The sequence below is a fragment of the Peromyscus maniculatus genome, chromosome 1, assembly GCF_049852395.1.
Source record: "Peromyscus maniculatus bairdii isolate BWxNUB_F1_BW_parent chromosome 1, HU_Pman_BW_mat_3.1, whole genome shotgun sequence".
Taxonomy (NCBI): Eukaryota; Metazoa; Chordata; class Mammalia; order Rodentia; family Cricetidae; genus Peromyscus; species Peromyscus maniculatus.
In genome coordinates this window covers 151,854,260-151,868,920 of record NC_134852.1, presented here as the reverse complement: position 1 = coordinate 151,868,920, position 14,661 = coordinate 151,854,260, and the positions used below count along the sequence as shown (strand labels likewise).

At 49.7% G+C, this 14,661-nt stretch overlaps 1 protein-coding gene across 2 annotated transcripts in view; it reads left to right on the top strand.

The window, feature by feature from the left end:
* Chid1 (chitinase domain containing 1) overlaps window positions 1-14,661 on the top strand; it is a 37,745-nt gene that overhangs the window by 19,847 nt on the left and 3,237 nt on the right. For both annotated transcript variants that reach the window (XM_006977237.4, XM_042257576.2), the window contains exons 9-10: window positions 4,740-4,841; window positions 6,181-6,336. In XM_006977237.4, the coding sequence (XP_006977299.1) occupies window positions 4,740-4,841; window positions 6,181-6,336 (258 nt within the window). The remainder of the gene's footprint in view (window positions 1-4,739; window positions 4,842-6,180; window positions 6,337-14,661) is intronic.

Below are 14,661 nucleotides of genomic sequence, written 5' to 3'. Positions count from 1 at the left end.
AAGACACAGTTCTGGTGTGTGTGTATGGTGGGTGGGGGATGGCTTCTAGTCATCAGATGGAAATTCGCTTATATCCTTTGTCACCAAAGGTAGGTTAGGTCAGAGCTTCTAGGGCTGGCCTCCAGCTGGGCTATCACAGCACTGAAGACTCTTGGGGTCTTGCCCTAGAATTGGGCATCTCCTTGGCCATGCTGACCTTGAATACTTCTTCCAAGGTCACCTGGGTACACTCAGCAATATAGAAACCAGGGCAGAGTGGCAGCCTTGAAGACTTAGTCTAATTAGATCCCCAGACCTGCAGGGGCCAGCAACACACCATCCTTGGGACAGAGGACACATCAGGTCTGCTTCTAGTCAGCTTCTTGGGTTTCTCAGGGGCTAGTAACATACTGTCCAGAGTGGTGGTGAGGAGTGTGGCAAGGTAAAGGTCAGGTCAATCCCCAACCCGCCCTTCACCTTTCTTTACCTCCTGGGACCTCTTAGGTTGATTATAGAGACCATAGGAACAACAAGGACAGAAAGATGGGCGACAGGGACTGCTGACTGTAGAGTGAACCTGCAAAAACACCCACTCGCTTGTCCTGGAAGATCACCAAGGGGTATGGAGAGGCTGGAGTCAGAGGAGGCTAGGGTCCTGGGGGACAGCTCCAGGCGGGGTTGTCCTTAAGTCTGTGCAGCTTCTGTCTGGCTGTAACTCCAGTGTGGAGCTGGCAACTATAGATGGTATTAAAGGGGCGCTGAAGGAGGAAGGCACACACCCTGCGGGCTGAGGGACAGGGAACAAAGGTTTGTGTACTGGGCTCTCCAGAGTAGGAAAGGGTGCTGCATTGCTGAGATAAGGTGACCCTGGGGCATGATTAAGAGTTGACAGCCCCTCTGTCTCCCCTGAGGTGGCAGGTGGTAATCGAGTGAGGCTGCATGCCTGGCTCTCACAATGTTCATGGGTAACTGCTTTTTTTCCTTTTTTTGGATTTTCAAGACAGGGTTTCTTTGTGTGGCTTTGACTGTCCTAGAACTAGCCCTGTAGACCTGTAGACCAGGCTAGCCTCGAACTCATAGAGATCCACCTGCCTCTGGCTCCCAAGCACTGGGATTAAAGGCGTGCATTGCCACCCAACTTGTCATGAGTAACTTTTGCAGGCTGCAGCTGCACTGTGTGCCCCAGCACCATTTGGGCTTTTTCCTTAGCTACAGAGTGTCTGGATAAAGGGCCACATGGCTGGAGGGGCCTAGCTCAGTGTCACTACAATCCTACTCTCTGGAGAAGAGAGGCACTCATCACTGGAAAGAAGGGTAGCCTGGGGATCACGCCATCTTGAGCCCTTAGTGGGCACTTAAAAGTATCTCACTGCTGGAGCTGGGTTCCTTCCTTCTTTACTGTCACCTGCATAGAGGGCCTGTCCACGACCCGGGCACTGACAGTGATGTGTTTTGTTATATTGTTTTCCTCTCTTAGAAATTAATTCAGAACATGAGGTTTTCAGCATGAATAGTAAGTTCTGTGTATTGGAAGTCATGCCGTGTGTGGCTTGTTGACAAGCTGTTCTTATGTGTCTCAAGCATGTATGTCCCCCTTTTGTCCTGGTGATATGGATCAAAGAGAAACAGCTTAGTGGCCAGGCTTCCCAGGGTTCTGAGGCAGGAGCAGGACAGTTTGGGAGGGATGGCTCTAGCAACAGCTTCTGCATAGCCTTTCTTCCTCAAAGGCAGAGCGGGGAATGGTCCGTTCCTAGAGAGCACCCAAGGACAGAGCCAGAAGAGTGGGGGCGGGGAGGGTGGTAAGAAGAGGCCCAGTGGCATCCCTTCTTTCCTGTTGATGGCTACCATCTTGGGGGCTGCTTCATTTCAGCCAACACAGTGTTGGCTGTGTTCCTATTAGTCTTTGTCTTGTCATGACCACTTAAGAACATGGCCATTCTGACAGGTGGGTGGTTCTTGGTACTCCAGCCTATGGAGTAGGGTTGTGTCAGTGAGAGGTTGCATGAGGGACCCTCTGGGAATAATGTGTGTTCCAGGAAAGTAGTCCTCACAGGGTCCCATGATCTTTCCAACATTCCCACCCACTCCTGTCCCCTGTATTCTGACTGTCTGTCTGTCGGAACCCCTGACCCATCCCTGTTCTTCAGGTGCTCCTGCTCTCAACTCTCGTTGCCCCCATCCATTCCTGCCCTGCTCTGAGTGTCCCAGTGACACAGTGAGGACAAGTGCGGGGGTCTGTGCCTAGAGACTGTGAACCCAAAGGTCGGCTGACAGCAAACAACGCTGTGCGCTGGAGCCAGCTGTGCCTGGCCAGAAGCAAGTGATGGTCAGACCTTTGTAAGCTGCCTTGAGCTAGCAGGGTGCCCTCTGGCCTGGCCTGCACCTCTGGGTGAGATCTGACTAGCAGGTCAGCTGGTCCAAGAAGCACAACTAGTAGGGAGTGCCATTCTAGGTCTCAGGAGTCCAGACAGTGGGCAGGGCTGTTATCTAGCAGATAGCAGATACTGTCTACTCCTTGTAGACAAGACTAGTCCTTGTCTACAGTTCCCTCTGAGCTTCTGGCCTGGGGTCAGTGTCCTTGCAGCCTGAACAGTGTGATTTAGCAGAAGAGGTTCTTCTGAAGAGGAAACCTTCAGACAGGATCCATGCCCCCTCCCTGTGCAAGGTATAAATTCCATGCAGATTTAGCCTCCCATTGGTAGAGACCTGCTTTTCTTCATGGTGAGTGTCTAGGGGTTAGTTGATACTGCTATAAGACTTAAGGGATAAGTGTTCTTTCCCAGCATTCAGTGAGACTACAGATCCTTGTATGGGACTTTGCCACATCTAGCTACCCTGCTTGGAGCTTTCTAGGCCCTGACAGCCTCTTCTTTTTTTTTTTTTTTGGTTTTTCGAGACAGGGCTTCTCTGTGTAGCTTTGTGCCTCTCCTGGAACTCACTTGGTAGCCCAGGCTGGCCTCGAACTCCCAGAGATCCACCTGGCTCTGCCTCCCGAGTGCTGGGATTAAAGGTGTGCACCACTACCTCCGGCAGCCTCTTCTTGCCTAAAGGCTTCGGCCACACCTTTCTGAGCCTTCCTCTGGCCATACTGCTGAATCCTTGACATAGGATAGAGCTAGGAAAGGCTGCTCCTTTGCCAGCCTCTAGCTACAGCCCCTGCCTTTCTTAATGAGCCATCAGATCTAGAAACAGCAGGGCCTGACATATTAGGAGCCTGTAAACATTGGTGGCTTCTTAGATGAGGGTCCCATGTAGGAGTAGGCAAGCTTTTTCCATGTTGAAGCCTGTCTTAGTGCCCCGCCTGCAGGGCTTCAACGGGTTCTCAACCACCCTAAGGAGGGAATGTAGGGACAGGAGATACAAAGGAAAAGACACCAAGTCTAGATTCTGATCAAGGTGCCACTTTATTTCCTTTCACAAAGGTTTATATAGTTCCGCAGGGTGGGGGGAGCAAGAAGCTGTCATCTGCATAAGGCAGGGCAAGCTAACAGGATGTTTGTATAGGATGTTTACAGGGTGAGAGGGTCAAGGGCTCTGACTCAATGTCCTGTTGCTAGGCAACCTGACTGTAAGATGATCTAGTTCCCCGTCTTATTGGGGGTCTGTATTTTTCCACTATCTAGAGATTCTGTCCTTGTTCCTGACATCTTAGTTACTATTCTATTGCTTTGAAGAGATAGCATGACCAAGGCAACTCTTTTTCCCCCCTTTGGTTTTTTGAGACAGGGTTTCTTTGTGTAGCTTTGGAGCCTGTCCTGGAACTTGCTCTATAGACCAGGCTGGCCTCGAACTCACAGAGATCCTCCTGCCTCTGCCTCCCAAGTACTGGGATTAAAGGCGTGCACCACCACCGCCCGGCTAAGGCAACTCTTATGAAAGAGAGCATTTAATTGGGGGACTTGCTTACAGTTTTAGATTAATCTATAATCATCATGACAGATAGGAAGCAGATAGGCATGGTACTGGAACAGTAGCTAAGATCTTTACATCCTGAACTGCAGGGAGAGAGAGAGAAAAAAACAGACAGAGAGAGAAACAGAGAGAGAGAGAGAGAGACAGACAGACAGACAGACAGACAGACAGACAGACTGGTATTTTTGGGCTTTTGAAACCTCAAAGCCTACTCTCATTGACACACCTCCTCCAACAAGACCATATCTCCTAATCCTTCCTAAAAAGTTCCACTAACTGGTGACTATATTCAAGTATATGAGCCTGTATATGAAGGGGTCCTTCTCATTCTAACCACTACAGAGTCCTTATCATGTTTCTAGATTGAATGTTTGGGCCCCATTTGACTGGGAGCAGGAGTAAGCAACTGTTAATACTACAAGGCTAAGATAATGTGTTTGCAGAGACCCAGGCATGGCGGCATGGAGAAATTGCTTATCCATGTCTGGGCAACAGGGACTTCCATGAATCTGTCCTGTCCCATATGTTCCCACTGTGGAAAGGTTCTGGCACAGGACTGAGTCCCAGGTACATTGTGCAGCTTTGCCCATCTTTCCCTAGAGCCTTCTAGGGGCAAGGAAATAGGGACATCTCTGTTTGACTTCAGCCTTCATCCTAGCACGTGGAGTATGATGTATGACCCCAGCCAAATAGCACATGCCCCCATTCCTGAGGGAAAGTAGCTCAGGGTCCTCCTAGAGGGAAGAGAAGGGGTATAGGCTGGAATCCCAGACAGCGTGCTTGATCTGACTCTGCTTGGGGAAGGCCATACATAGTAACCCAAGGTAGGTATGCTTGTCTTGTTACAGGACTGACCAGCTGGGCATGTTTACACACAAGGAGTTCGAGCAGCTGGCCCCTGTCCTAGATGGCTTCAGCCTCATGACATATGACTACTCCACATCACAGCAGTGAGTATGGGCTAGTAGGGTGCTGTAGGTACAGTGAGTCTTCAGGAAGATACAGACCTGCACCTTGGTCTCTCAAGCAGACATCTGCCTATGGGCTCTGTGGCTCAACATAGATGGACAGTCACTTTCTCTGCACCTGAATACTGCCAGATGGAAGCTGATGGTGTTGTACCTGCCCCATTGTCAGGAGAGGTGTTTCTTTGGGAAGTCTCTCCCTGGGTGGAGCTTTGTTACCAGTGACATCGGCATAGTATGTCTGCTACCTCTGTTTTCTTGGGCCTTGGCCCGAGCTGCTTGTCTACTGACCCTTCCACCTTCCTTGCCCAGTATTTCATACCTGTTCCTACTGCTCTAAGAATGGGAAGGTTATACATTAGTACGCTGTCACATTCAGAGCTATGGGATTTTGGTCCCATCAAAAAGTGCTAGGAACGCTTTGCCTATGGTACTCAATGATAAGTTTATGGTTCTGCCCCTTTAAAAAAAAAATGTAATGTGTTCAGTGTCTCATTTTTCTAAGATTTATTTTATTTTATTTTTTTTTTTTTTTATTTTTTTTTTTATTTTTTTTGGTTTTTCGAGACAGGGTTTCTCTGCGTAGCTTTGCGCCTTTCCTGGAGCTCACTTGGTAGCCCAGGCTGGCCTCGAACTCACAGAGATCCGCCTGGCTCTGCCTCCCGAGTGCTGGGATTAAAGGCGTGCGCCACCACCGCCCGGCTTATTTTATTATTTTTAATTATACATATGCATGTCTCTGTTTGGGGGTGTAAGCATGTATGGGGGTTCTCAAGGAGGCCAGAGGTGTTAGATCCCCTGGAGCTGGAGTTACAGGCATTTGTGAGCCTCTGGATGAGGTGGTGGGACTGAACTCAGGTCCTCTGGAAGAGCAGTGTAAGCTCTTAACTGCTGAGCTCTCTCTCCAGCCCTGATTTTTTTTTTTCTCTGTAGGGTCTCACTTTATATTCCAGGCTGGTCTTGAACTCACTTTATATCAAGGCTGGCCTTATACTTTTAACAGATGTGTGCCACCATGTCCAACTTCTTCTCAACTCTTTTTTTTTTTTTCCCCCAAAGACAGGATTTCTCTGTGTAGCTCTGACTGTCCTGGAGCTCACCTTGTAGACCAGGCTGCCTTGAACTCACAGAGATCGCCTGCTTCTGCCTCCTGAGTGCTGGGGTTATATGTGTGTGCCACTACACCTGGCTTCCCAGTTCTTGAGAGGCATTTGCCATGACACAGAAGGAAATGGGCCCACGTGGATAACCTAGAGGACTGGAGTCAGACACAGAGCTTCCTGCCGACTGCTAAGAGTGTCCCCATTCTCCACTGAACTTGCAGGCCTGGCCCTAATGCTCCATTGTCATGGATTCGAGCCTGTGTCCAGGTCCTAGACCCCAAGTCACAGTGGCGAAGCAAGATCCTGCTGGGGCTGAACTTCTACGGCATGGATTACGCCACCTCCAAGGATGCCCGTGAGCCTGTCATTGGGGCCAGGTGAGCCCAGGACCCTCTGGGTCACATTCCAGGTGTGGCCAGTCAGAGGTATGGGTTTCAGTCCCTGGAAAGGGAGAAAAGTTGGGACTGAGAAGGTTAGGGGTAGGTCCTTTTGGGCTTGGCAGACTGGGGTCTGAGATATGGATGGAATAGAAAGTCCCAGTTCTCTGTTGGACACAACCCAGACCCATGAGAGCTAGCACCTCCCCCACAGTGTCGGTGCCATAGCCAAGGTCTGCTTCCATGGTACAGTTGTCCAGCCACTGGAGAGAGGGTTGGAGGTGGCCGGCTGGGTTTGACGTGACTTAGCACATGGCTCCTCTGGGCAGTGTCTGTCATGTGGGCCTGGCCAGGACTGCCTCTTCCTTTTCTGGGTTCATCATTTCCTGCACTTAGGGTCTCCTCCAACATCTTGGCTCTGTGGTTTTAATAGTGTGAGCCCAAGCATCTCTCTGTTTTACAGTATTGCTTCCACTTTCTCCTGCGCTTTTCCTGTGTACTCATCTCCCCACTGCACCAAGCTGCAGAACTAGCTGCCGGGTCTCAGCACTTTGATCACCTCAGTCTGCCCGCCTGTGCTCAGTGTCCATCGAGCTCTCCATGGACTCTGCACTCACACTTGTTTTTCCTTTTTTGAGACAGGGTTTCTCCATGTAGCCCTGGCTGCCCTGGAACTTGATCTGTAGACCAGGCTGACCTTGAACTCAGAGATCCACCTGCCTCTGCCTTCCAAGTACTGGGATTAAAGGCCTGTGCCACCACCGCCCAGCCACACTCACACTTTTTACCAGGTTTGGAAAGCATTTGGTAGTTTCCTCTACTCTCTTCCTCCCTCTCTGCTCCCTCAGACAAGAATGTGTGTGGTGTGTGCTGGCCAGGTTAGATTGCCCCTTGGCTCCTGAGATGAGTTAGACTTCAGATGTTTCTCTTTTGATTTTGGTTGCTTTCTGTTGCTATCTCCCAGGCTCGTTTCTTTTGCCATTCCCTCTCTGCTATTAACTCCATCCTGGTTCTTTTTGTCTCATATCTATGAGTTTTCTAGTTCTTATTTTACACCTTTGTGGATTCATTGTGGTCTCCCTCTGTGAATTCTGACTTCTGGGTCAGTACTGGTTGGCATCCACTGGTGACTTCTCTCTCAGTGAGGGGGTGGAGACTGTTGTGTAGCCCCCTCTGAGGGTGTTAGATGTACTGAATTTCACTATTAGCATTCTTTTTTTTTTTTTTTAAGATTTATTTATTTATTATGTATACAGCATGTATGACTGCAGGCCAGAAGAGGGCACCAGATCTCGTTACAGATGGTTGTGAGCCACCATGTGGTTGCTGGGAATTGGACTCAGGACCTCTGGAGGAGCAATCAGTGCTCTTAACCTCTGAGCCATCTTTCCAGCCCCACTATTAGCATTCTTACAAATCTGGGCCAGTCTTTGTTCTAGGGTCAGCTAGTTGGTTAGAACCCTAACTAGGCTGGGCATTGGTGGCACACACCTTTAATCCCAGCACTCAGGAGGCAGAGCTAGGGGCAGATCTCTGTGAGTTCAAGGCCAGCCTGGTCTACAGAGTGAGAGATCCAGGACAGGCACCAAAACTACACAGAGAAACCCTGTCTCGAAAAACCAAAAAAAAAAAAAAAAAAAAAAAAGAACCCTAACTAGGCACGATGGTGCATATCTTTAATTCTTTAATTCTAATACCTGGAAGGCTGAGGCAGGTGGATTTCTGTGAGTTTTGGGACAGCCTGGTCTATGTAGCAAGTTCCAGGCCAGCCAGAGATATGTACTGAGACCCTATTTCGAACAAAAGGAAGCCATTTAAACTAACCACTTTCCAAGTGGTTTTCCATGGAGAATCCTGTCCAGGAACTGAGATTTGGTTGTCACTGCCCACTGGGTGCAGCTTTCTGAGGGTTTCTGTAGGACATTCTGTTTAGGATGCAGTGCACATCACCAAGGGCAGGTGAACAGAAGCCAGGCTACCTGCCTTGTGCCGAGTGCTAATGTTCTTTCTACCCAGTCTCTGCTTCAAGGTTTCTCTCCATCTTAGCCCTGGACAAGGCCAGAGCTGACTTGGTTGGCCTGTAGCAGAGCTTGCAGGGAGTGGAAGGCTGGAACACTTCTGCGGCCCCTGGTTGTTTGTATTTTGTAGCGGTACACTCCTCAAAGCTGAGGCCACCTCTCATCCAACCACTCTTCCATTGGCCTCTCCACGGTAGGCATTATTGGGGGGGGGGGCATGCTCCACAGTCATGGATGGGGGTTCTGTCTTCCCTACACATCTGTACTCTTCTGTCGCCACACAACTGGTCCCAGCATCAGGGGTTCATCACAGACTTGAGTTCTCCTGGCCCACAGTGTTGGTCTTGCTTTTTGTCATGAGCCTAGGTCTAATCGCAGACAAGGTAGAGTACAGTTGCTGACTGAGAAGGACCCTGCACATGGCACATGGGGCAGACAGGGTGGGAAGCTGGTCAAGGCCTTGGTGGCCGGCCACCTGCTGTTTTCCGGTAAAATGTTGAAGCACCTTTCACAGCTATGCCCTGTGCCTGAAGATGTGTGTGACAAAAACTAGACATGATCGCCACACAGATGAAGACTACTGCTGCTCCACTTGGGAGCACACATATCTACACAGACTGTTCTTAGCCTCCTGGCCCATCAGATTTGCCTAGCTAGGGAAGGAAGGCACTACCTCTCATTCCTTATCTTGCTGATGGTTCCTGTGAGACAAGCTGAAGGACATGGGCCTACCCAAGGGAAACAATTGGGCAAAGAAAGTGATTTCCCGGGGCTAGACCTGGCCAGCTGATTGCTTTTGCCAGCCTGCTTGTGCAGAAAGATGCTGCCTGCCCAGCCTCCCCCTGTCAGGGCTGCAGTCGAGATGCCCACTCAGCAGGGCCACTTCCCCCAGACTGGAATAAATAACCAGTCAGACTTCCTCACACAGCCATCCTCACGGCTGCAGAGCCAGCCGCAGCACTGACTGCACAGCTGACTCCTGCCTCAGGGGTCCTTCTCAAGGAGCATCAGCCCTCACCTTGGTTCTGGTCTGTGGGGCTGGTCTGCAGGGAGAGAAACCTAGGACAGAGCAAGAGTGCCCCCCCCCACAGGCCCTGCTGCCTACAGGTAGTTTTATGCTTGGTGATTGCTAGAGTCTTTTCTTGGGAGACCTCTGGCTCAGAACTGCTGAAGTGGGCACAGCTCCTGCTACTCCATTGTTGCCAGGCTTTCAGATCCACAAAATGCCCTTCCTGGTCTCACCTCACCCCCAATAACATCTGACCCCTTTCTGCAGACAAGCTGCCTACACTTATTCCTTACCCCACCCCTTAGAGCCTTTCCCTTTACACGCCCATGGTCATGCCTCAACTGTGTGCTGTCCACTCTTGACTCAGAATTAGCTTTCTAGGAGCGCAGGGTGAGATGGGCTTCCTCTTCAGGGGTGTCCTATGGGGTCTTCTCCTTCCAGTGCCTGAATCTGGGGTAATCACCCTTATTTCTGGAAATGCTATGCTTTCAGCTCAGCCTTCCCTCACCTTCTGCCTTCACCTTCTGCTGTTGGCACTAAGGCACCAAGTTTCTGTTTTACTGATGTCACTGTCAACTGCAGTTGGACCTGAGTCTCAGGTAGAGCAAATTGCTGCTCCCAGCCCATACACACTCTGTTTGCTGCCAGGTGACATTGTTCATAGGGTCCCCTCCCAGGCCACGTCGTTCCAAAGTGAAGAGATCTCATCCTTTCGTCCTGTGTGTCTCCTCCCCCTGGGATGTGTACAAGGCAAGGTGGCAAGACAGGATGAATCCAGTACTGTGGCTCTTCTTTTCCCTGCTGCCAAAATTCACAGAAACTATGTGTTCTCCTCCTCATCTCCTTCTTCTTCTTCTTGTTTTCTTTTGTTTTGGAGGTAGTCACACTCTGTAGCCCAGGCTGGCTTCAGTCTCATGACAATCCTCATGTGTCAAGCCTTTGAGCTAGCTCCAATTCCCAGATCTTACGCTTTCTACTTAGTTTGTTCTCCCAAACTGCAAGCATCATCTGACAACCCATGCTGGGGTGAAGGATTCCTTCGCCTCAAGGTCCCCAGGCCGTGACATGGGCACCCTGGCTTTAAGTGGCTTTCACTGACCAAATTTAGACCTCAGGCATGAACCTCTCTGCCAGGACACGTAGCAGATCAGTCAGTGGTTCTTGTCTCCATAGAATGGACAGTACTTTATGGGGGCCCCATACCACAGACATGAGAAGCCCCCAGAGGAGACTGTGTATCTGCTGAGTAGCCTGTGGAGATCTGCCTTGAGGTGTGAGAGACCTTTAAACCTATGGAGCCATGAGTGTCTGACTCAAGGTGTTGCTGCTCACAGGGCAGGTTTAGGGGTGGCTCTGCCACCGGCCATCTCCTCCCAGGAGATCTGGTGCTGGGAAGGGGAGGGTCTCATCAGTGCCCTACCCATGGCAGGCCTGGGGCTGGCTTCAGAGCCCTGTGGGAAGCCAAGGGAGTTCCAAGGAAGAGCCTCTCTATATACAGCTTGAGCCCAGAACTGGTCCTGGGTAGGAGCAGCCAGGTCTGCTGTGTGCAAGGTATCTTCACGCCTGGGTCTCAGTGAGTGCACTCAGCCCACAGGCCTGCACTTGTCCTGGTCTCAATGAGGGAGCACCAGTTCCAGCTGCATCACTCATGTCAGAGCCCGCTTGGTTAGGCTTTGGCCACAGGTGGACACAGTTAACCAGAGGTCGCAGCACAGCAGGCAAGTCTTCTGCCATCTGTACCTGTTGCCTTTACTCAGCGTTAGTCTTCACACTCTGAAGGTTGTACTCCACTGAGCATCTCAGCTTTGCTTCTGGGGCTGCTCCAAACCTGCCCTTTCCAGCTACCCCACCAGTGGCAGCAACCATTTGACACTGTCAGCCTCATTCTTCCTTCTGACTAGGGCCCAGCTCTGCCTGCTGCCCGCCCACCAGATTTCCTTAGACCAGTGTAAGGGGTTAAGGGAACGTCAGACAGGGCCTCTACAAGGGTTTTCACTGACTTTTTTCCCAAAGCAGAATTTCTTTTAGGTTGACGGCACAGAGAATCGTGGGGCCATGGGTCACAGTCTCTTCCCTGTTGTGGTCCAACCCCTCTGGTGGAGTTGAACCCAGATAAGAGAGGTAGCTGTGAGACAAACAGACCTGTCCCCTGCTGACAAGGCCCAGCCGTTGTCCTCCAGGCACCCAGGCCAGGGACAGCATCTAGGCCCTAGATTCTAGGGAAGGGTGTTAGGGGACATACTGGCTAAGGTCCAGCTGCTCCCCAAGAACACAGCTTAGCAGGGTGCAGCCCCTTCATGTCAGTCACCACAAGCTCCTCTACTAATGGCCCCATCAGGGCAGATGCTCACCTGGTGAGATGCGGGTCAGCTTCTTCAGTTCTTTAGGATTCAGTTGCCCTTTTTGTGAGAATCCAAGCAGGGTCTCAGGATGATTTGCCAGCCTACCTTAGCCTCCAGCACAGAGCCCCAGTCCTCTCCAAGTGAGACATGGTTCAGCCACCTAACCATCTGCTCCATCTGTGGATGGAGCCAAGGCCCTGAGACAGGGGTGATTGGCCACTTCCCTCAAGCCAGTGGCTTGGTATGTTTGCCTCTACCAGCCAGGCAGACCATCTGTGCCCTGTGGTAGGATCTGCAGAGTAGTGCCCCTTTTTGATATGACCAGAGCCCCTAGTGAAGCTTGGGAGTGGCCTGCTCGTTGCCTGTCTTTAGAGTTATGGCACCCCTCACAGTAGCAGAAACTGAGGTTCAGGGTGCCTGGTCTGGTCCCTTCACTTGACGGACTCAGCATGACTGAGCTGATTATCACAGCCACTGCATACATGAATTCTCACACACTTACTGGACACCTCTCTTCCCTTCTACCCCATGAAAGCTGAACTCACGTGGGCTGTGTCCCCTGGCTCCACCCTGCCTCCTGGCCATAGAATCATCCTAGTGATGAGCCACAGTTTACTTGGTGATGTGATGAATCAAGACCAGCTGGCCAGGAAGTGTGTGGGATCCTCCCAGCATGGGCTCTTGATGCTCCCAACATGGTGATGCTGTAATTATCCTGTGATACATTTGGAAGCCATCATGGTCCAGGCAGCCTGTCAAATGGAGCCAGCCTTGGTGCTAATGATTATCCTTCCCCTGTGATGCCAAGGCCAGTTCCATTATCAGCATATCTGATAACTGTGTGTACTGTGGTGAGAAGCTCCTAACTATGGCACAGACAGAAACCAGATGAAGATGAGGCCTGGCAGCATGGTCCTCATTCCTACCCATCCTGCACATGCATCTCTCACCCTAGATGGCCCAAGAAAGAACCTGGGCCGCTTCCCTGAGTCCATCCTTGCTCAGCCCCAGCTGCCTTTGTGCATATCAACATGTCTGGAACATTCTAACCAAACCCACTTATACAGCCCTGCTTTTTGTTGTTATGAATTTATTTTGGGGATGGGAAAGCACACATATGCCACAGCACTTGTGTGGAGGTCAGAGAACAACATGCAGAAATGGGTTCTCTCCTTTCACTGTATGGGTTCTGGGGATCAAACTTGGGTCATCTGGCTTGGTGCCAAGTACCTTTACCCATGAGCCATTTCACTAGCCCTGTTTTATTTCTTAATTTTTTAAATTTATTTTTATTTTATGTGCATTGGTATTTTGCCTACATGTACATCTATGTGAGGGTATCAGATCTTGGAATTATAGATAGTTGTGAGCTGCCATGTGGGTGCTGAGAATTGAACCCAGGTCCTCTAGAACAGCAGTCAGTGCTCTTAACCACTGAGCCATCTCTCCAGCACCTAATAAAAGGAATTTTTATTTTGTTTTTACTTTTGATTATGTGTATCATGGTGGGAGGGTGTATATGAATACATGTGTCAGAGATATCAGATTCCCCTGGAGCTGGAGTTACAGGTGGGTGGAGTTACAGGTGGGTATTGGGGACTGTATTTGGGTCCTCTGCAAGAGCAGAACACTGCATTCTTAACTGCTGAGCCACCATTGCAGCCCCTGTTGTTTTTTGTTTTTGTTTTTGAGACAGGGTTTCTCTGTGTAGTCCTGGCTGCCCTGGAACTCACTCTGTAGATCAGGCTGGTCTTGAACTCAGAGATCCACCTCCCTCTACATCCTAAATACTGGGATTAAAGGTGTGTGCCATCACCACTGCTTCTAGCTCCTGTTGTTGTTGTTTAAGTGTTGTTTAAGTGAACTTTAGAAAGTTTTCTTAAATGTATGTATTTATATATTGAGCATTTTCCCCTTCTTGTCTTCATCCTCCTTTTCCTCACCTCTTCTGCCTGCTTTTAGTCTCTCATACCCTCTAGACAGTTTGACTTCTGCTTTTCTATGTGTGTGTGGGTGTGTGTATGATTTTATATAGCTACATAAAATTTAGGAATCACAAATAAGAAAAAACATATGTTACTACTCTGAGATTGACTTAATTCACTAAAATAATTATCTCTGATTGCATCCATTTTCCTGCAAATAATGTGACTTCATTCTTCTGTTTGACAGCTCTGGTTTTTAGGACACCTCTTGAGCAGATCCAAGAAAAAGGCTTTCTGTCTCCTGCCAGTGAGTGTCAGCCTATGACACTGGCCTCGCGCAAAGCCTTTCTGGAGTTGGTCCTCAGCTCAGGTGTCATGTGAGGGATACCCTAGAGAAATGATGGTACTCCCTCTGGACTGAGCTTGCAGGATTGGGCCCTGGGCAGCTCAGGGTAGTGAAAATGCCAGAACTTCTGTCATGTAGGGGTGACTCCAGCCTAGCTCCAAAAAATTTACTTTTGAGTTAAGAGCACTCACTGTTCTTCCAGAGGACCCTGGTTCAATTCCCAGCACCCATATGGCCGTTTACAACTGTCTGTAGCTCCAGTTCCAGGGGATCTGACATTCTCACATAGACACACATGCAGGCAAAACACCAATGAACATAAAATAAAAATAAATCGTAAGAAAAAGCCGGGTGGTGGGCATGTGGATCTCTTCAGTTTGAGGCTAGCCTAGTCTGCAGAGCTAGTTCCAGGACAGCCAAAGCTACACAAAGAAATCCTGTCTTAAAAAAACAAAACAAAAAGATTTACTTATTTATATTTTAATTTTTAAAAAAAATTACTTTATGTGTGTGGGTGTTTTGCCTAAATGTATAGCTGGGCACCACATGCATGCATGGTGCCCACAGAGGCCAGAAGAGAATCCTCTGGAGTTACAGACAGTTGTGAGTCACCCTATGGGTGCTAAGAATTGAACCCTGGTCCTCTGGAAGAACAGCCAGTGCTCATAACTGCTCAGCCATCTCT